This window comes from Vipera berus, assembly GCF_964194415.1.
Source record: "Vipera berus genome assembly, chromosome: 16".
In the NCBI taxonomy this organism is placed as follows: domain Eukaryota; kingdom Metazoa; phylum Chordata; class Lepidosauria; order Squamata; family Viperidae; genus Vipera; species Vipera berus.
This window is the reverse complement of record NC_138219.1, coordinates 7,352,502-7,373,955: the sequence shown is the minus strand read 5'-3', so window position 1 is coordinate 7,373,955 and position 21,454 is coordinate 7,352,502. Positions and strand designations below refer to the sequence as shown.

The 21,454-nt window shown below is 49.4% G+C and overlaps 2 protein-coding genes across 2 annotated transcripts in view; one reads left to right on the top strand and one right to left on the bottom strand.

The window, feature by feature from the left end:
- TMEM151A (transmembrane protein 151A) overlaps positions 1–21,233 on the top strand; it is a gene marked incomplete at both ends in the record, with an annotated part of 43,315 nt that extends 22,082 nt beyond the window's left edge. The window contains 2 exons of the mRNA XM_081340268.1: positions 268–283; positions 19,872–21,233. Coding sequence (XP_081196394.1) covers positions 268–283; positions 19,872–21,233 — 1,378 coding nt within the window. The remainder of the gene's footprint in view (positions 1–267; positions 284–19,871) is intronic.
- YIF1A (Yip1 interacting factor homolog A, membrane trafficking protein) lies at positions 6,147–12,510 on the bottom strand. The gene is made up of 8 exons (XM_081340362.1): positions 12,303–12,510; positions 11,050–11,270; positions 9,789–9,893; positions 8,992–9,070; positions 8,292–8,349; positions 7,504–7,659; positions 6,905–6,998; positions 6,147–6,581 (listed from the first exon to the last, which is right to left on the bottom strand). The coding sequence occupies exons 1-8, from the start codon at positions 12,331–12,333 to the stop codon at positions 6,432–6,434; spliced, it is 894 nt and encodes a 297-aa protein (XP_081196488.1). The 5' UTR covers positions 12,334–12,510; the 3' UTR covers positions 6,147–6,431.
- Positions 21,234–21,454: the final 221 nt, after the last annotated feature.

Below are 21,454 nucleotides of genomic sequence, written 5' to 3'. Positions count from 1 at the left end.
TTGCACGGTCACTTAAACGGAACTAGCGTTAAGCGAGGACTCTCTATAGCTTCTCTGGCCAAATTCTGCTCTGCTGTATGTGTAATCAGGGCCCCCCCCCCAGTTAACCCACCGCCAGTCACAGGGTATTATTCCGTCTTGTCTTTTGTTAGTCTGTCTCGCTTAGCGACGGAAATTGTGGTCGTAAAGCGAGGACTCTTCTGCACGCCAGGTTTTCTCGGACTAACGGCCCTTCTTCTTTTCTCCTTTCCACCCCTCGCCGCCCAGTATGGTTTATACGCTGGTGAGTTTCTAATCGAGCCAACCAAAGGGGCAGGACCCTCCGATCGACACACCCCCCCCCTTTGGACCTTCCGGGATGAATCGAAGCGCCCCCCCTCCTTTTTTTTTTCCTTCTGGACTTTGAAACGCAAAGCCGAGATGGACCCACTCGTGCCTGAAGCCGATCAAGCCGGAAAGCCACCACCGCCTTTTTTTTTTTCCAGAGGGGTGGGGTGTGTTTCTGCTTCCCCCCACCCCCGTGGTCTGGAAACACCCCCCTCACACCACCACCCCGTTATGATTTGGAGAAAGAAGCCAGCATCCTTCCCACGGCTGGACGCTTCCGGCTGCGTCCCCACTGGACTTTCGGGGGAAGTCTGCAAATGGATTTGGGGTGCACAAGATCCCTTTATCTCTCCCCACCCCTCTTCCATCTTTGACCCTGGGTTGGACCCATTCCTGCCTCGGCTCAGCTTTGAGTTTCTTCTCTTCTCTCCCCCCCCCTTTTTTTTGGGGGGGTGGTGGTGGTCTAGGGGCCAAAAATCCATTTCTCAAACAAAAGAAACGAGGAAGGGAAAACCCACCACAAGGAAACTCCCCAAATTTGGCAGCTATTTAATTGATTATGTGCTCTGGGGTGGGGGTTGTAGCCTTCTCCCCCTCTTTTTCTCCTCTCTGGAGAACTCCTGTAGGATTTTTGGGGTGGGCTGGGATGCAAAAATAAAATAAAAAATAAAAATGGGCTGTTTTCTTTCCCTGTTTTATTCTGGATGCTCTCGTCCAAGCATCTGTTGCTAGGGCAATAGATCAGCCTGGCTCCTTCCCCCCCCCCCCCCGCTTTTCTTTCTTTTCCTTTTCACCCACTCTTGTCGTTTTCATCCCGTTTTCCCTCAAATTACGAGCATCTCCATAGAGGAAAGCCAGCTGTCTGTCTTTTGGGGGGAGGGGTACATTTTCCTATTAGAAAGACACCCCTCCCCCGCGGTAATCAATAAATGATTTATTTAATGGTTTATTTAATGATTTTTAACCAGGGGGAGGGTGGGGAGAACTATGGATCCTAGCCCCCAGGTTTTTTTCAGGAAAAAAAGAAAAAAAATGAACCAAACCCCGCTGGCTCGAAAGCAATAGCCTTAAATCTGCTAGACTGCTCCTGGCTGTGGAGGCTTTGCTTTTCCTGTTTCCAGTGAAAAGGGATTTCTTTGGCCTTCTCCTGTTTTCGGCCCCTGTGGTAGTGGTGGTGGGGGGGGAAAGGCAGATTTTTGCCAGAGGAGCAGAATTTATTTTATTGATTGAGTTCTCTTTTGGTTTATCGGGTTGTTTTTTTTTTATAAATTGAAATTTTAGTTTAGAAGCCAAAGGAGGGAGAGGGAGGGGCCCGGAGTTTTTGCAATTTGGTGATTTTTTTTTTGTGTCTTATCAGCCACCCACCGGATCGATGCCGTTTTAAATGCCCACCTAGTAAGAGATTTAACCCTTGTGCCAATCTAACATTCGCCAGGAAGGAGACCCCCCCCCCCACTAGGGCAAAGATGAAAGAAAAGGTTTTAAGAGGAGATTGGACAGCCATTTGTAAGGTTTCCTGCTTTGGGCCGGGTGGGGGTGGGGGTTGGACTAGAAGACCTCTAAGGTCCCTTCCCAGCTCTAGGATCCCATGAAACCCCTTCAGAAACAAAGGCTAGATAATCTAAAGGGCCAGAGTGGAATCAAAATAGTTTTAATGCCCTTCTTCCCTGGAAATTGACGACGATCCTGGTTTTTAGTAACATTTGAATTTCAATCCTTGTGGTGCCACGTGGCAACAATCTCCAAGCTTGGCAACTTTAAGACTTGTGGATTTCAATTCCCAGAATTCCCCAGCCAACATCTCCACAAATCTTTCAAGTTGGGTAATTGGCTGGCTGGCTGGGGGATTCTGGGAATTGAAGCCCACAAGTCTTGCGTTTGCCAAGTTTGGAGACCCTGCCTTAACCCAAATTAGCACAAATCACCAAAAAGATTGTCCGCCCTGATTTCTTTCTTTTTCCCATATATTTTTCCATCTATTTTTCTCCTTTTTTTCCCCTCTCCATCCTTTGCATTTGGCTTGTTCGGCAAAGCGCTTGCGACTGGCTGACCAAACGGAACAGGCAGGAGCCGAAACTCTGGATTTTGGGGTGGGGGGGAGACCGCTGGACCCCATTTCTACCCCTCCTGGGGGCCACTGTATAAAACAAAGTCCTGTTGGAAATAAAAGACGATGATTTGATTGTGGCCAGGAGTTCCGCTGTCTTGTGTGAACGAAAAGAAGGCAGATTTCCTTCGGAGATGCCAGCTCACCTGGAGGGCGTCTGGACACCTGCACTGGGGTGCCACCTTGATAGTTCTCGACTTGCAACCACTCACTTAGCGACTGAAGTTACAAGAGCACCAGAAAACGTGACTTACGACCGGTCCTCGCCCTTACGACTGTCGCAGCATCCACGTGATGACCTGGTCAGGATTCGGGTGTTTGGGAATTGGCATGGTTTGTGGAAGGAAGTGGGGGATGGCAGAAGGAAGAAAAGAGAGAAATAGGGAGGGAGGGAGGGAGGATTAGAGGAGGAAGGAAGGATTAGAGGGGGAAGGAAGAAAGGATTAGAGGGGGAAGGAAGGAAGGAGAAACGATAGGAGGGGAAGGGAGTGATAAACATGGTGAAAGAAGGAAGGGAAGAGGGAACCAGGAAAGGAAGAAAGGAAAGAAGGAAACGGGATAAAGAGAAAGAAAGGAAGGGGGGAAGGAAATGTGGGTGCTGTGTGCGTGTGCACACACGTGCGAAAAGCACAGGAGAGCCGTGTCTGCAGACGGTGTTGCCGGCATCCAGCCGCCCCCACAGCACTGAGCTGTCTTTCTCTCCCAGCTCTTGGAAAAGCTGCACCATCCTGACACACACACACACACACACACACACACACACACACACAACACACAAAGCACACAGGGGGGGGGCTTCTGTCCCCAGGCCTAGAACACAGCTAGTTCTTGGCTAGTTTTTACCTTTCCTTCGTTTCTCTTCTCCGTCTTGCCTATTTTTGTCAGCCCTCCCTTCCTTTCCTCCTCTCGTCCTCCCCCTCCCCCCCTTTTTTTTTTGCATTAGTGACACCCCCAAACACACTGGGGGAAACTGAGGCCTTCCCCCTTGCACGCACTTGCCCGGAGGGCCGACGACCACCGTTGCCCATGAAAATTATTTTAAGGCGCCTGGATTCCTGGCTTAAGGTCGCAAAGGCTTCCGATGCAACACCCTGCAAGTCCTCAAGTTACGACGATTCGTTTAGTTGACCGTTCAAACAACGGCACTGAAAAAAAAGGGACTTTGGGCTGTTTTCCCCACTTAAGACCGTTGCAACCTCGCGTGATCAAAAGTCAAGACGCCTGGCAACCGACTCGTATTTATGACGGCCGCAACGTCGTGTGTGTGTGTGTGTGTGTGTGTGTGTGTGTGTGTGTGTGTGACGTGATCCCCTTTTGCGCCTTCCTGACCAGCAATGGGGAAGCCAGATTCACTTAACAGCCGAGTTACTAACTTAACAACCGCAGGGTTTCACTTAACAACCGTGGCAGAGAAAAGTCACAACACGGGACCACAGCTGACTGAACGACCGTCTCGCTTAGCAACCGAAAGCCTGAGCTCTTTTGGCGGTCGTTAAGCCGAGGACTACCTGTAATAAGAAGGAAAACAACTCTTCTCTACATTTGCAAATCGCCAGCCATTTTCGGGGTCTAGGAAGGGCGGCTCTGCTCCCCAAAATGGGACATTAAGATAAAGGGGGGGGGAGAAGAGGATTGAAAATGATGGTAGGAGAAAACACACATCAAGATTTCCTTTGTGTTCCCGTGCCAGGCGACATGTCCCCCCCCCCCCCAGGTTTTTTTTTTGTTTTGCAAAATGTTCTTTTCAAATGCCGGCGGAGGTTGCCACCTAGCTCGGGGAAAATGAAATTATTTTTGCTTTTTATCCACAGCCTCTTTCCTCGGGAGCTGAAATTTCCATTTTCCCTGAGGCGCCCCAGGAATTGGGGAAAGGGGGGGGGCTTTGGTTTTTTTTGGGAATTAAGAGCCACAAAGAAAAGGCTTTAAATCCTTTAGGGGGGGAAAAACCCGCCAAAATATCGTAAACCTCCCATTTAACCTGTTTTCTTTCTTTGTTAACGGCTCTTTGCTCTCGGCTGGGATGCAGTGAGTAACAACCTTCTCCTCCTGATTTTGGACTACAGCCCCCATCATCCTGGGCCAGGGGATGCGGAGAGCTGGATTCCTCAAACCTTTCAAGGGCGGCAAAAAGGAAGTCCTTGGCTTAACAACCACGATCGGGACCGGCGCTTTTGTTGCTAAGCCACGTGGTCACCGTTCAATGAATCGTGGACGATTCACCGCTTTTCGGGGCGGTCGTTAAGCGAATCACAGGGCCGTTAAGCCCCCCTGTGGCTTCCCTCTGCTCATTTCGCTCCCTGGGGAAGTGGGGGTGGTCGTAGATGGTGATCCATGCGATGGTCGTAAATTCACACCTGGGGAGTGAGGGGGGGCCCGAATGGTTCAAAACTTTGACCGTGTTGATCGCAGGGATGCTGCCACGGACGTTATGTTGGAGGACTGATTACAAGCCACTTTTTTTCCAGCTTCGAGCGGTCATTAAGTGAAACGGTCATTAAGCCAAGTGACAACCTCACTTTGCAGCACCGGAGGCTTCCTCCATTTTACTGGGAGTCCTTGACTTTTAGTGGCCATTTGAAGTCACAACACCAGTGAAAAAATGTGACTTCTGAGCCTTTTTCACACTTACGACCGTTGCAGCATGATGTGATCAAAATTCGGATGCTTGGCAACTGACTCGTTTTTACGACGGTCGCAGCGTCCCGGGGTCACGTGATCCCCTTTTGCGACCTTCTGATAAGCAAAGTCAATGGTGAAGCTAACGTATCAATTTAACAACTGCGGCAAGGCAGGTCGCAAAATGGGACAAAACTCACTTAACCAAGGTCTCGCTTAACAAACAGAAATGTCGGGCTCAGTTGTGGCCGTAAGTCGAGGACTCCCTGTATTCAGATCCCTTCCTGGTGATCAAGCGTGGGAAAAAGAGGAATCCTGTTTGGGAACGCTGGGAAAAATCCAGCCGCTGCAGAGGAAACTTCTTCCAAATAAAATACATACAGAATAGTTTTGTTCTGCCCAGCGCAGAGTTTTATAAAGTTTGATCGCGCTTGCAAGAAAACCAAAAAATCCGTCAAGGGAGCGATGGCAGAAAATCGAAGAGATTCTCTTCCTCTCCTCAGCCCACAGGCGAGTCAAACCCAAACTCTTTTAACACTTCAAATTTTATTTTTATTTTTTCATCTCTACCTTTGCGTCTTTTTCACTTCTCAGCAACCAGAAGCCATATTGGATTTGTTCTAGATCGGTACTTCTCAAGCCTCAGCCGCTTGGAAAACAGGTGGACTTCAACTCCCAGAATCCCTCGGCCAGCATGGAATCCTGGGACTTGGAAGTATACCCATCTTCAAGCACGCTGGCTGGGGGATTCTGGGAGTTGGAAGTCCACCCATCTTGAAGCAGCCTCCAAGGTTGAGACAAACAGTGGATTTTTCCAGGTTGGTACTTCTCAACTTTAACCACTTCAAAGATGGGTGGACTACAACTCCCAGAATCGCTCAGGCCAGCATGGAATCCTGGGACTTGAAGTCCAGCCATCTTCAAGGTTGAGAAACACCATTTCTAGACCCACAATCCTGGCAAGAAGACCACCAGTGGAGACAGCAAAAACAGAAAATCCGTATTTTTGTGCTAGAAAGGCTCAAAACTCATCCAACTCAAGTAAATTCCGAATAGCGGAACTGTCTCTACAAGGAAGACCCCCGAATCTACCCCATTTTAAAAAACAAAACAAAAAGGGGACTTCAATTTTGGAGTTGTGGACAAGCGTCAACCGGCACAGCTGCTCCTGGGCGAGAGAGTCACGAGTGCGAATGACTCCGCTGCCTTTAGCGTCATTCTTCAAGGGGATGGATTCCCCCCACTTGTCCTCCTCCGTGGAGCCCCACGCTTGAAATTTGGGAGAGGGGGGCCAGGAAGAGAGACAGAACTAGGGGAGCGGCAAAATTTGGGGTGAACTGGAAAAGAAAAAGGAGGAAGTGCGCCGCAAAGTCTCCTCCGTTTAATGCACCAACTGGGCCGTCAACCAGTACAAAACTAAGGGCTGAAAGGCAGCGGCGCCTAGCGTGACGTACATCTGCGCCCGTCCGGTGGTCCGGCTCAGTCCGTCTTGCACCACCGAAGTGAGGATCTTCATCCGTAAGGAACGAACCTGGGCGGGCAGAGAGAGGCATCAGAAGCATGTTGAGATGGGCACCTTGTTCATCAACTAAATCTCTCAGCGCCTAGCTGGCTTGAGGGTGGAGTTCCCATGTCCGTCATGCACCAAAGGGATGGGATATGAAATCCATCTCGACTTGAGTTTAAATTTGCTTTTATAATTTTTAAATAGCTCAAGGTGACAGATCTTCCTTCCTTCCTCCTCCTCGCTCCCCTGCACAACAACCCTTTGAGGTGGGTTGGGCTGAGAGAGGGAGGGACGGGCCCCCAAAGTCACCAAGTCATTCGTACCGCCCTGAAGACAGCCTGACTCACCATGAAATACATAAGAGAACAGGAGGCCCACGCCAGAGTAATGTAGTAGCCGTTCAGCCCAAAAACTAAGCCCCCGACCACAGTGAGGATCATCCTGGAGAGGAGAAATAAAGAATTGTGTGTGTTTTGTGTTTTTGCGATTAATACATCCTTCCAAACTGGGCAGGAATTAACGTTTACTCCCAAGAGCAAAGAACGAGCTACTCCCAGTGGTGAATTGCAGCAAGGATCTTCATTTAACAGACGTCTGATGCAACGGACAAATCCTTCCGAAACAACGGACAGCTCCATTGTGTCCATAACACTCTTAAGAAGTGCTAAAAGTTTAATTTTGAATTGAACCAAGTTAATTTCTGTTATAGTCACATCCTCCTCAATACACAAGACATGATGTTGAGTTTTTTTGCCAAAAGCTCATTGGGATTTAACGGACTTTCTCTCCCAATTCGTCTGTTAAATCAGGAATTTGCTGCCACTCGCCCAGCCTCAATCGGTTGGACAGCTAGGGAACGGCCTCAAATTCAAGGCGCTTGCGTCAGTGGGGGCTTCTGGGAAACAAGAGTCTAATCCGCGAAGCAGAAAGGACCTTCCCAACTCACCCAACATATTTGTAGCCGCAATAAGCCAGAAGATCAAACGTGCCCAGATCACTTTGGACCGTGGCAAGGTAGAGACCCAGCAGAAGGGCAAGAACTTCGATCACCATCCACACGAAGGCCGTGCTGGCGCACATCCCGAGGACCTCCGGGGAAAACCTGGTCAGGTAGAAAAAGTGACGCCTGAACGATTCACCGTCTGGCTTCCAACAGGCCAGCAGGTGTCCACAAGAGACAACTCACAACCTGATGATGACACAACCTGATGATGACACAATCTGATGACGCTGTGCAATCTTCCCAGCCTGACAAGCCAAGTCGATAAGGAAAACCACATCCCCAATGGTCATCTGATCAAAATTTGGACGCTCGGGCCACCGGTTCCCATTTATGGCGGTTGCACGGTCCTCTGTGTGTGTGTGTGTGTGTCATGTGATGTGAACATCTGACAAGCAGGCAGTGGGGAAGCCACCTAACAACCGTGTCACTGACTTAACTGTCGGGATTCACGTAACGACGATGGCCAGAAAAGGTCGTCAAACAGGGTAAATCTCACTGAACAGGGGCGGTAAGTCATAAAATGGGATGAAAACTCACTTAAGCAAACTGTCTTGCTTAGCAACAGAGGTTTTGGGCTCAACTGCCACTGTAAATCGAGGTCCAGTTGCAGTCTGCTCCCTGCCAAATTCTACATTATGCCTGGCCTCAAATCTTCCACCCAAATTGACTCCTTAACCTCCACCGCTTTCGGTAAGATGCAAAACTGGGAAGCAAAAAAGAATTTTCCTTACCTTTTCTGTATCCCGAGGGCCATCCCAGCCAGCAAAATATACGTAATGAAGGCCATACCTGTGGAGGAGAAAATATTTTTTTGAAAGGAAAAAAAAAGCCTCCAGATTTTGGAGTTTGAAAGCGTTTTTGTTTTAAACAGGAGAACTACAATAATGTGATTTTTATTTTTTTAAAGAACAATGACCAACAGGAATGTATTCTGTCAGTTGGATTTCCCCAGCCCTTTGGTAATTAAAAATTACAAAATCAAAGTCCGTTGTTAGATAATGCCTTGCGATAACCTTTTTGTCCCATAAAATGACGAGAGTCTAGGGTTTTTTTAAAAAAAAAATAAAATAAAATAAAAATCCTCCCAGCAAACCAGCAATTCTATTTTTGGCCGATTGAATTTCACATCTGATCGATTTAATTGGATTATTAAATTAACTCTTTTTAATGCATTTATGTTTGAGATAGTTCAGGCTGCCCTGAGCAAAGTTTACACTGCAGAGTTTAGCCTTAAAAAAAAAGCAACAACTCAAAAATGTCAAAAAAAAAGCAAAACTCACACATTTTGGTATATAATATATAAATCTAAGAGTTGAAAAAGCCTAACAATTAATTAAATCCACGTGGTCCTTGACTTAGGACTGGTTGTTTAATTAACTGTTCAGAGTTATGACAGCCTCAGACTAAAAAATATAAAATAAAATGACTCACTAGGAATATACAGATCGGGAGCGTTGACATCCTGGCGGGCAGTGAGAGGAACATCACGATGGTAACGAACTTCCCAATTCTACACAAAAAAAACAAAACACAATTTATGCGTTTGCCTGTCACCAATCCGTAGCTTCTTGCACCCACATCCTTCTTGGAAAAGCTGGTCTAAAGTCGCTCTCATCCCCTTCCAAAGTTCTAATTTTTTTAAAAAAATCTTTTTATTTTCTGCCAAATTTAAAAAGCGTTTAGTTCCAATTTTTCAGCTGCAGAGAGAGCCTAAAAGAAATCTTTCTTCTGATATTCGATTTAGCTCCCAACGCATTCCCCAATGTGGTTTTCTATTTCCAGTGGCAATGAGTTCCACGGGTTTTACAGAGCTGAGTGTAGAGGTACGTATTGGCTGCTTGAATCTGATAAAACCCGAACTCTGCATATTACTAATGTGCCCTATTATACACACATAGTCCCCGACTTATATAAATTCATTTAGCAACCTTTCAAAATGATTACGCTGGGAAAGTGGCTTTCTAAACCAGTCCTCGCCCTTACAACCGTCGCAGCATATCAGTCATGGGATCAAAATTCGGTTGCTTGGCAACCGGCATATATACATGATGGTTACAGCATCCAAGGGTCATGTGATCGCCGTCTGTAACTTTCCCACCAGCTTCCAAGAAGCTATAGGGAAAGGCTGATTCGCTTAGCGACTGCACAATTCACTTAAGAACTGCCGTGATTTGCTTCCACCACCCTGGCCATAAAATCAGGCTTAAGGACACCTTTTTTTTCTTTACCTGGTGCACGTAAGGGAAGATTATTAGACCTAATTTTTTCATCACGTACGTCGTGTCCACCGCAAAGAAGTATTTAAGCTTGTTGATAGAAACAAATCTGTGAATCTGCAAGAAAAAAACAATTTATTAAATTTATAAGGCCGTCCATCTCACCGGGGCAATCAAGCCATCCACATTAAGAGTTTGGGATTTGATTTTTATAGTGTCCGGTCGAAATGAGGCTTCAAGGGGCATTTCAATTACAAGAGAGGGGCTTTGATGGTGGATGGCTTTAAGCTCTTCCGTGCAAAATTCTACAGAACCGGCAATCAAATAAATTTGCTGTTTGCATTCGATCCACAGCGTGACTATTTTCTGCAAAAAACTAAAACGCAGATCTGGAAAAGGGGAAAATCAGAAAAGGCTCTTAAGAGTGAGTGCGCAGGGCCAAAAGTATAATAGAAATTGTATGATTATCTTTACAATAGACTAGAATGCAATGCAATGTAATATAACATAGTATGTAGGATTAAAACTAAATGTTTAGGTTAATTAGTTTAAATGACATTTACTTTTAACCCTCTTTAGTTTACATACTTTTAAATGTGCTGCATCATTTTTATGCCTATTTTACTTGCTCAGTGTGGAATGTTATATGTCTATAGTTTGTAGGTGCTTCTGACACAAATAAAACTAAAGGATTTAGTTTTAATCCCATATATTATGTTGCACTGCATTGCATTTGGATATGCACACATACACCCACCCACACCTATGGAATAGGGCCGAAATAAAGAAGCAAAGAGAGATTTGGAAATATATATATATTATTTATTTATTTTAATTCCATTTATATCCCGCCCTTTTCCGAAGACTCAGGGCAGCTTACAAGCTTAGCAGTAGCCTTCATTCTATGTATATGCCTGCTTAATTAGGGCTTTCACACACACCCCAAGCGGCATTATTACAAAGTCAGCTTAATTGCCCCCAACAATCTGGGTCCTCATTTTACCTACCTGGGAAGGATGGAAGGCTGAGTCAACCTTGAGCCTGGTGGGACTGGAACCTGCACTAATTGCAGGCAGCTGGTGTTACTTAAGGAGGCATCAGCCCACTGCTCCACCAAGGCTTTATATATATATATATATAAATTTAAAGGATGTATGACCACTGTAACAATTGTGCCTCTCTCTCCTTCAGCATTTTTTTTTAAAAAAGGAGGATTCTCAATTTTTTTCCTTTATTTATTTATTCAATTTATTTATTTATTTATTCAATTTACCTCTTTATGGACGATGTCTTTACCCTGGGAAGCAATGGAGGTGCCGTACGCCATGGCGACGTTAGCAACCGGGTCAGCAAAAATCTGGTTGAAACTCATGTCGATCCCCGGAGTGGGGTAGCCCGCCTGGGGTGGCCCATAGCCTGAGCTGGTGTCATCAAAGAGTTGGGGGGTGTCTGCAGGTTGCGGCACAGGGGGGATTCTGGCCCTGTGTTTGGAGCCTGCGAGGGGGGGGGAAATTGAGGAGAAGAGGGGAACCACACAGCCAGTAGCCAGCAGCCCTCAACTAATAGCATACAATCCAGAATTCACACTCGGCACAGGATCTCAGCACACTGTCATAAATACTAGTCAGTTGCCAAGCATCTGAATTTTGATCATGGGACCGTGGGGATGTAGCCACGGTCCCAAGTGTGAAAAACGGTCCTAAGTGACTTTTTTTTAGGACCGCTGCAACTGCGAACGGTCACTAAACAAATGGCCGTAAGTCAAGGATTAGCTGTAACAAGAATACAAACCAAGGATTCGCACTCGGCACGGGACTGAACATTGCCTGTGTGTGCTTTACTAAATCAGCCCTTCCGTTTTAAACGTTTATTTATTCATCCCTCAATTGATCAGGCAACCATCCCCCTCTCCGAAGGGGGGGACTGGGGCGGCTTACAACGGAGGAGAAACAGACTTTAATATTTATTTACGTCGTAAATAATTGACATCGTAAGTAATATTTAATTTAAATATGCATTTGATTTGACTCCGTTTCTAAGCCCTCCAGCAACGTAGACAACGTAGAAAATAGCTAGTTTGGCACCACCCAGAACGGAATCCCGGGGTCACCCCCACCCCCCCACCCCCAGCCCTGCCTTGCCCCAAAATTTGGGGGTGCAAAGTAAAAAAAATGGGGTGAATTGCCCAACTAGCTCTAGTGGGTGGGAGTGATTTGATTCAACCCCGGGATTAAATCAAAAATGCACCCCGGGATTAAATCAAAAATGCACCCCGGAAGGGCCCGCTGGCTGCCCTTGGCCCCGACCGGCCAGCCGGATTTAGGGATCCCGGAGGATCTGGTCGATCCGGAGCCAAGGTAGGGATCGACGGGCCTCTCCAAAAGCAACAGGCAGGAAGGGGGGAGGGTGTTAATGCTGGATCCCTTCCCGGGCTAAGATCCCCCCCCCAAAAAAACCCCTCCCCCATTCTCCCCCCCCACTGGATCCACCCGGCCTGCCCCCCCGTTTCCCTTCCCCCCCACCTACCTGCCCCCCCATAACCAGGGGGATAAGCCATGGCGCCCCTCGATCGCTTCCCACCCGCGTGCCTCGATCCACTGCGCCCCGCGCGGAAAAAGATCGACGGTCTTAATTATAAAAAAAATCAATTAAAAAAAAACCGAGCAGCAAAGTTGCGAAGAGATCCCAAAAAAAAAAGGAAGAAGAGCGAAGGTTCTAAGCCACGTCCTCAAAGGCGCCGGCGCGGCCGAGGCGGCCGCTCCCATTGGCTGACGCTTTGTATCCTTTGGCAGGTCCCGCGCGCCGATTGGCGGAGAGTGTATCCATTTCGCCCGGCGGAGGTTCCAAAGGGGAGGGGTTTGCTCGCAGGCGTTCCGAAGCCCTTCGGCGCACGCGCAGGAGGGAAGGTTGGAGGTGGGGCGGGACTTTGGGTGGCAACCGAGCTTTTGGGGGTGCCAGGCGGGGGCAGGGGAGGATGGGAGTTGGGGTCCAGCCGAGCTGGCAGGGAGACTGGTAGGAAGAAGCGGCGGGATGCAAGGGCGGCGGCGGGGTGTGTGTGTGTGTTTTGGTGGTTGTTCAGGGAATTGCCTGTCGTTTTTTTTTCCCTTCTTTTTCTTACAGAGGTTCCCTCTGATTGGCTGAGCCGCAAGTCCGGGAGATATGGCGGATCCCGAGCGATGCTGGGAGTTGTAGTTCAACAAGACATCTAGATCAGGGGTCTTCAAACTTGGCCCTTTTATGACTTGTGGACTTCAACTCCCAGAATTCTTCAGCCAGCACACCTGGTGGAGGAATTCTGGGAGTTGAAGTCCACAAGTCATTAAAGGGCCAAGTTTGAAGACCCCTGATCTAGATTCTAGTGGATTACAGTTCCCTAAGCCTTATTTGTAAGATCAGCTATTCCCAAACCTGGAAATTTATAAGACTTATGGACTTCAACTCCCATATATGTATATGCATATACATATACATATACATATAGCGGTGGCTCAGTGGGCTATGACGCTGAGCTTGTCAATCAGAAGGTCGGCAGTTTGGCGGGTCGAATCCCGAGTGCCACGTAACAGAGTGAGTGCCTGTTACTCATCCCAGCTTCTGCCAACCTAGCAGTTCGAAAGCACGTAAAAAATGCAAGTAGAAAAATAGGGACCACTACGGTGGGAAGGTAACAGCGTTCCGTGCGCCTTTGGCGTCTAGTCATGCCGGCCACGTGACCACGGAGACGTCCTCGGACAAGCGCTGGCTCTTTGGCTTTGAAACGGAGATGAGCACCGGCTCCTAGAGTCGGAAACGACTAGCACACAACCTTTACCTTTACCTTTTATATATACATATACATATACATATGGTCACCACATTACAAAAAAGATGTTGAGAGTTTGGCAAAAGTTCAGAGAAGAGCAACCAAGATGATCCAAGGCCTGGAGACCAAAACATAGGAAGAACGGCTGCAGGACTTGGGTTTGGCTAATCTAAAGAAAAGAAGAAATAGGGGAGACATGATAGCAGCGTTCCGGTATTTGAGGGGCTGCCACAAGGCAGAGGGGGCCAGGTTGTTCCCCAAAGCACCAGAGGGAAGGACGAGAAACTATGGTTGGAAACTCACCAAAGAGAGAAACAACCTGGAATTAAGGAGAAACTTCCCGACAGTGAGGACAATTAACCAGTGGAACAGCTGGCCACCAGAAATCGTGGGCACTCCATCACTGGAGGTTTTTAAGAAAAGACTAGACAGTCACTTGTCTGAGATGGTGTAGGTTCTCCTGCTTGAGCAGGGGGCTGGACTAGAAGACCTCCAAGGTCCCTTCCAGCACTATTCTATTCTACATTCTACATATACATATATGATAGTATGGATAGTATGGATTGCCGACATCCTTCTGCTTGCTGATATCCAGACACTAACACTAAAATTAGGCAATGCCCATTGTTTTCTATTTATTAATGTCTTGTAATGAAATTCGTTAGCTGGAAGAAGGGCTACCAGCGATATTTTAGCCATCAGTTCTCGTCCTCTAAATTAATTAATTTCCAAATCTAAATTGAGATTTAGGACCACGTTGCAACTCGACATTGCCACCTATGGAGCATCGCCAGAGAGGCAATTCTTAAACATCCTACTACAGGAATTCGGCAGCTAGTTGATCCCATCCAAGAACTTGTGGATCCTCACTCTCCTGACGCTTAGAAATCTTTCTTGAGTACTAGATTTAAGTCTGAGGCCCTGGGAGAACCTGTTGGTCAAATTTATAACCCAGGTTTGAATCATCAATGAAATGTAATTTAAAAAAAAAGAAACAGTTTGCTGCTGCTTAAAAGCCCTCGCCCCTTTTAAATAACAACAAACTGGATCTTTTTTTTTATAAAAAAAATTACATTTCATTGATGGTCTTCATTACGTGTCCCTGGCATAGAGGGTGTGCACAGAAATAATTTTTGTTTCCAATAGTAAAACCTGAGTTGATCCCTTGAAGATTCATCTGGGATCATCCAGAACTGAAAAACAGTAGGATTTGCACCCAATTTTAATCAGTTATGTTTGCAGAACAGATCTAGCTTGTCTTTCTCGACCTCAGGAATTTTAAGATGGCAGGACTTCAACTCCCACAATTCTCCAGCCAGCATGCCAGCTGGGAAATTCTGGGAGTTTTGCAGCCAGCATGCTGGCTGGGAAATTCTTGGGGTTGAGGTCCATCTATTTTAAAGTTGCCAAGGTTGAGAAACACGAGTCTAAGCTTACATTTCCATGGACAAATAAGGGTAAAAGCATGTTGGTTGGAGAATTCTGGGAGTTGAAGTCCATATATCTCAAGGCATGGTGGCTGGGGAATTCTGGGAGTTGAAGTTCACATATCTCAAAGCCAGCTAGCTAGGGAATTCTGGGAGCTGAAATCCACAAAACAAAAATTCCAAAGGCTGAAACAATTGGCTATTAAAATAAGCCATGGCCACATTTTATTTTTTATTATTATTATTATTATTATTATTATTATTATTATTATTATTATTATTATTATTATTATTATTATTATTATTATTATTAATTATTATTAATTATTATTATTATTATTATTATTATTATTATTATTATTATTATTATTATTATCAACAACAACAAACAACAACAACAATAATAATAATAAAGTTGGAAGGGACCTTGGAGGTCATCTAGTCCAACCCCCTGCTCAGGCAGGAAACCCTATACCATTTCAGACAAATGGCTGTCCAGTCTCTTCTTTAAAACTTCCAGTGTTGGAGCATTCACCACTTCTGGAGGCAGGTTGTTCCACTGGTGAATTGTTCTCACAGTCAGGAAGTTTGTGTGTGTGTGTGTGTGTGTGTGTGTTGCACAATACTATATCAAAACCACCTTGCGTCTGACCTCTTTTCCCTTTTACCATATTTGTAATATTTTTGCCGTCCCAGTTAACCAGGCCCATCGCATCAAGTATTTTTAATTACCCACAATGCTCCTGAGGCTCTCAGAGGCATTGTGGGAAATTGAACCTAATCGCTGCAGCCAAGCTCACCTACCCCTCTGCTTCCAGAGCTTGGAGAATTGTAGGTTTGTTCTCCCTGTGGTTTGGCTACATCTGGGTCAGAACCCAGTTAGTAGGGCCAGGCTTTATCTGGCTGTGGGGTTATTACAGATCTGGCGGAGGTGAGGTGTCTGCTGATGGCGACCCCTGGAACAACCCCCCCCCCCCATTTCAGAGACACTGACCAAACTTAGTCCGACGGTAGCCCAATATAAACCGGGTTTATTCAGGGCAGTCGCATCTGCCCCTCGCCGCAAACTTCCAAGCCATTTTTACTTCGGGTTTTTTTTTTATTAGAACTAACATCCTTGGGCCGGGGTGTGTGTGTGTGTGTGTGGGAAGGGCAGAAAGGCGAGTCTCTTTGACCCAGGTTTGCATTCCGACGTGCAGACGCGCCGCTTTCGCGCCCGGGGGGAGAGCGGGGGGGGGAGGGAAGGGGAGGGACACGTGGGGAAGCAGCCTTCCCTCCTCGCCTGCCGAGTCATCAGGGCCGAAAAGAAAGGCGGCGGACGAGGCAGCCGGAGAGACTTGAGCCGGGCAGCTTAGCCGGACGAAAGTTCGGGGCTGCGGACCGTCGGGAGGGTGGAAACCGGGCCGGGGTCGGCATCGGGCCGGGGTCGGCGGGCTTTGTGCGCGGGGGCTGCTTTCCAGCCCCGCCGCGGAAGGCGGAGCCGCCGCCTCTGCCTCCATCCGAAGTGGCCGGGCGTCCGGGCAGGTGGGCGTCCGGGCAGGGCGCGCCGCGACTGCCTCCCATGCCCGGTGGCGGGGACTGCGGGAGGCGGCACAGCTGGAGCCGCGGCGGGGCCGGCCAGCCCCTCGGCCGAGCGTAAGATGCGGCCGGGCCGCTTGCTCGGCGGCGCCACGCGGGAACGACGATGCCTGGCATCCGGGGAGAAGACGGCGGGCAGCAGCCGGGCGCGGGGGAGCTGCCCACCCTCACCCCGGCTGGGGGACCCCCTCGTGAAGAGGTAAGCCGGTCCCACGCTGCGGGTGGGGTGGGGGGAGGAAAAAAAGGGGAGGGCGGGAAGGTGAAAGAAAAAGAAGGAAGAGGGGAAAAGGAAGGCAGGAAAGAAAGAAAGGAGAGGAAGAGGGGAAAGAAAGAAGGGAGGGAGGGAAGGAAAGAAGGAAGGAAAAGGAAAGAAGAGAAGGCAGGAAGGAAGGAAGGAAGGAAGGAAGGAAGGAAGGAAAAAGGAAAGGAAAAGAGAGAGAGAGAGAAAGAAAGAGAAAGGAAGGAAGGAAGGAAGGAAGGAGAGAGAGAGAGAGAGAGAGAGAGAGAGAGAGAGAGAAAGGAGGAAATGCCAAAAACCCGAACCGCTTTTGCGCTGCGCCCTGGACCACTCGCCCTTTCCAAGCGTCGCCTCCAAAATCCGGGGGTAGCGGGCGGGGGCGGGGAGGGGGATGCCGGCTTTCGGGCTTTGAAACCCAGGCTCCGGGCCTCTGCTTTTCGGTCCTTCACCCCCCACCCCCTTTTTTCCACCACCCCCCCCTCTCCCTAAAACGGGGGAGGCGGGGCGTGAACACGGGGGAAGCGCAGGAGCGGTTTTGCTGCAGGGAACACGTGTCCCTTTGTGCGTGATTAATAGCTCGACGGGGGTTAAAAATAAACCTGGGTTTCTGCGTTGGGGGGGGCCGAGCATGGGGGGAAGGAAAGGTGGCTTCTTGGGCCCCCTCCCCTTCGGGCCCCCTTGCATCCTCGCCGCCTCCGCCCTCCCCAACAAGACTTTTTTTTGGGGGGGGGGTTTGGAGCGATTTGCAACAAGGTGTCCGCGCTGCGTAAAACGAGGCACCCCGGTTTTCTCGGGATCCCCAGGAAAGAGGGAGGGGATCTGCAAAGGAAGCGGCGCGTTTTGCGACCAGCTGGGGTGTGTGTGTGTGTGTGTGTGTGTGTGAGAGAGAGAGAGAGAGAGAGAGAGAAAGAAAGAGAGTGGAGGGGTGGGGGCACGAGAAAGAGAGAGAGAGAGAGAGAGAGAGAGAGTGGAGGGGTGGGGGCACGAGAAAGAGAGAGAGAGAGAGAGAGAGAGTGGAGGGGTGGGGGCACGAGAAAGAGAGAGAGAGAGAGAGAGAGAGAGTGGAGGGGTGGGGGCACGAGAAAGAGAGAGAGAGAGAGAGTGGAGGGGTGGGGGCACGAGAAAGAGAGAGAGAGAGAGAGAGAGAGTGGAGGGGTGGGGGCACGAGAAAGAGAGAGAGAGAGAGAGAGTGGAGGGGTGGGGGCACGAGAAAGAGAGAGAGAGAGAGAAAGAGAGAGAGAGAGTGGAGGGGTGGGGGCACGCGTGAAGTTCTGCATTGCACCACAGTCCGCCCGGCCGCGTCCTTCGCCTCTCCGCTTTGATGCTCTTGCTGCGAGCGACACCGCTCGGTGTGAGCGGAGGAACAAAGCCAGCAGGATCTGGGAAGGGGGCGAAGGGGTTTGGGGGGGGGCTAAAGGGAGGGTGAAAGTCATTCCGACGCTGATTGGGACTCGACCCCCTTTTTTCTCCACGTCTAGCATTTTTTTTTATTTTAAAAGCAACTGCATTTTCTTGCAGGAAAAAAAACCAACAAAGGATAATTCTCTCTCGCTCTCCCCCCCCCCCTCGAAAAAGCCTTAGGAACAAGAATAGTGCCCCCCCTTCCCCCTCTTTTGCACGCCTTTCTGCAGCCTGTGTAGTTCTGGTTGGGGGATGGAAAAAGCTTCTGGGACAAGGGCTGGGCCTTTCTGCCTAGCTTTTGAAGAATAAGATTGGGGAAGTATTTGTGTGTGTGTGTGTGGGGGGGGGAGTTGGCACCCAAGAGGCTGGGAGTTGCCAGGGGTTGAGAAGCACACACACACACAAACAAAACACACGCACACAAATTTTGATAGACAAACGCCAGGCACGTTTAGTCTTGCCTTCTTCCTGGACTGCATTAAGGCAAAGGGAAGAGGGTGTGAGATTGAAACACACACACACACACACACACCCATGCTTTTAAAAAATAAAAAAAATCATCCTCTTTACCACCCCCACCCCCCACCAACCATCTTAAAAGCCATTTGCGGTTGGCAGTCTCCCAAAAATCCAGTTGCCGAACCCCTTTTGCAGTTCTCAAGGGAGACGTTGAAAGGCAGGGGATGATGGAAGAGGTGAAGGGTGCATGGAAAAGTCATGGAACTCCCTCCCAGCTGCCCCCTCTCCACCCACCCCCCTCCACTACCACCCAAGAGGGCCCAATCCACCTTGAAGCTGTCCCGGCTTAGTTTATTTTATTATTTATCCGTTTCTAGAGTGGTCCAGGAACCCTCTGTGGCTAACCTTTCTAAAATGCTAAAGCCATTAAAAAAAACATAAAACAGTAAATTAAATATTTAAATTAAATAGTCGGAATTCCCTTGGACTCTCTCTTCCCTCTTTTTTCTCTTTCTTTCTCTGTTTCTTTTTTTTTGTCTCTCTTTCTCTCTTTCTTTCTCTCTCTCAGCTAGAGGTGAGACAACGTCCGGGAACAGTTCAATAACAGCGTATCCCTAACCCTTTCATCCAACTTGGCTTATGGCTAGATACGTTAAATGGCTGGCGGTCACAACAAAATGGAACTTCCCCTACACAGGAGTAGTCTATCCTGGTGTAAGGAGGCAAACCAGAGAGCTGTAGGCTGGCTGTGCATTTCGGCTTTTGCGGAGGAAACAGACACTCGGCTTTATTTTGTCTGGCTTTCGACATCCTGTTTATATCCCTGAAAGTGGCCGTGTTAGCGTCTGGCCTCAACGCCCCCAATGTGAACGGCGTGATGTGTCTGAAAACACAATTGCAGGGTGTCTGGCATGTCAACCCCAAGCTGGTAGTTAAGTCACCACCACCACCGCCGCCGCCCCGCCTGCTGTGATCCTGGGACACAAGACGTTGGCACCGTTTCAAGGGTTCAACTTTGGCGTGCTGGTTTTTTTCGTCCTCCGGGTCAGAAACACGGGGTGGGGAGGGCAGAATTATGGTTACTGGTTTGGGGAGGGGGGGATCTCGGATCTTTGTGGGAAGGGGTAGCTCTGTAACCCGTTCTTCTTCTCTTCTCTTCCCTCCTTGCCTGTCTCTCCCTCGGCCCTTAGCAACGTCCTCTGAAGCAGTCTCTCAGCAGCTCGCTGTGCCGCGAGTCCCACTGGAAATGTTTAGTGCTCACCCTCCTGATGTTCGGGTGCTTTGGCGTCATGGCCTGGTGCCGCCTCTCGACGGTGACCCGCCTGAACTACGACAGCTCCTACCGGGGGGCATCGCTGGTGTACCATGACAGCCCGTGCTCCAACGGGTACATCTACATCCCGCTGGCCTTCTTGAGCATGTTGTACATGGTGTACCTGGTGGAGTGCTGGCACCGGTTCGCCAAGGGACAGAGTCAGTACCGGGTGGATACGGCGAGCGTCTACGACAAGGTGCAGCGCATGCAGCAGGCCACGCCCTGCATCTGGTGGAAAGCCGTCAGCTATCACTACATACGCCGTACGAGGCAAGTCACGCGTTACCGCAACGGGGACGCTTACACGACCACCCAGGTTTACCACGAGCGGGTCAACACCCACGTCTCGGAGACGGAGTTTGACTACTCAGGGCACGGGGTGAAGGACGTCTCCAAGGAGCTGTTGGGTCTTTCGGATTACCCTGTGACCAAACTCCGCTTTACGAAATGCTTCAGTTTCGCCACGGGCGAGGCGGAAGCTGCCTACCTGACGCAGAGGGCCCGGTTCTTTGGCGAGAATGAGGGCTTGGACGACTACATGGAGGCCCGCGAAGGGATGCACCTCAAAAACGTGGACTTTAAGGAGCACATGTTGGTCTTCCCAGATCCGGGGCGCCCACCTTGGTACACGCGCCGGAGTGTCTTCTGGCTGGCCTCGTTCCTCCTGCTGTCCTGGCCGCTGAGAGTTTTGTCTGAATACCGTACGGCGAACGTACATTATCACGTGGAGAAACTCTTTGGGGCAGACGACGGGCCCAGCCCGCTGGATGCCGCGGGGGGCTACGGGCGGCGAATCTCGCGCGTCAACACGGTGGACATGACCGAACTGGAATGGCACATCCGTTCCAACCAGCAGCTGGTGCCCAGCTACTCCGAGGCCGTGTTGATGGACGCCACGACGGTGGCGGGCGCAGCGTACCTCCGCAGCTGCCAACGCTGTCGGCGGACTGTCAGCAGCAACTCTCTGCCCTCGCGGGGCACCCGAGCCCTCTATGCCCGCCTGCCCTTCAGCTGCAGCCGTTTCTCGCTGAGTGGCGCCCGGCGGTGTGGTGGGATCCTGCGCAGCCTCAGCGGGAGCCACGTGGGGAGCAACACGGAGACGGAGCCGTTGGAAAGCCCCCCGTGCTACCAGGATGCGTTGTACTTTCCTGTGCTGATTGTCCACGGAGGCGAGGGCTGCGAGCGCAACGGGCACAGGCCGGGGCTGGCCGGGAGGGGGCAAGGGACCCCCCTGTGAACTGGGAGGGAGGGGAGGGATGGTGGAAACTAAAGTTCCCTGGGAGAAAGGCAGTACAAGACGTCTCTGGCTTGTTTCCTTTGAGCCAAGATTGAACCCATTAACCCGACTGCAAGGCTCTTCGGCCGACATTACAGCCTTCTAAGGTTGTTCCTTTGGGGAGAGAGGAGACCATTAAGCTGATATATGGTTCAGGGGTTTCTTTTGCCCAACTCTTTGGT

Bases quoted from the DNA above. Each gene is read 5' to 3' on its own strand.
- YIF1A (XM_081340362.1), bottom strand. From the start codon at position 12,333: ATGGCTTATCCCCCTGGTTATGGGGGGGCAG. The intron at 11,271-12,302 runs GTAGGTGGGGGG...CCCCCCTCGCAG, and splicing joins CCCTGGTTATGGGGGGGCAG to GCTCCAAACACAGGGCCAGA. The intron at 8,350-8,991 runs GTGAGTCATTTT...TCTCCTCCACAG, and splicing joins TCCCGATCTGTATATTCCTA to GTATGGCCTTCATTACGTAT.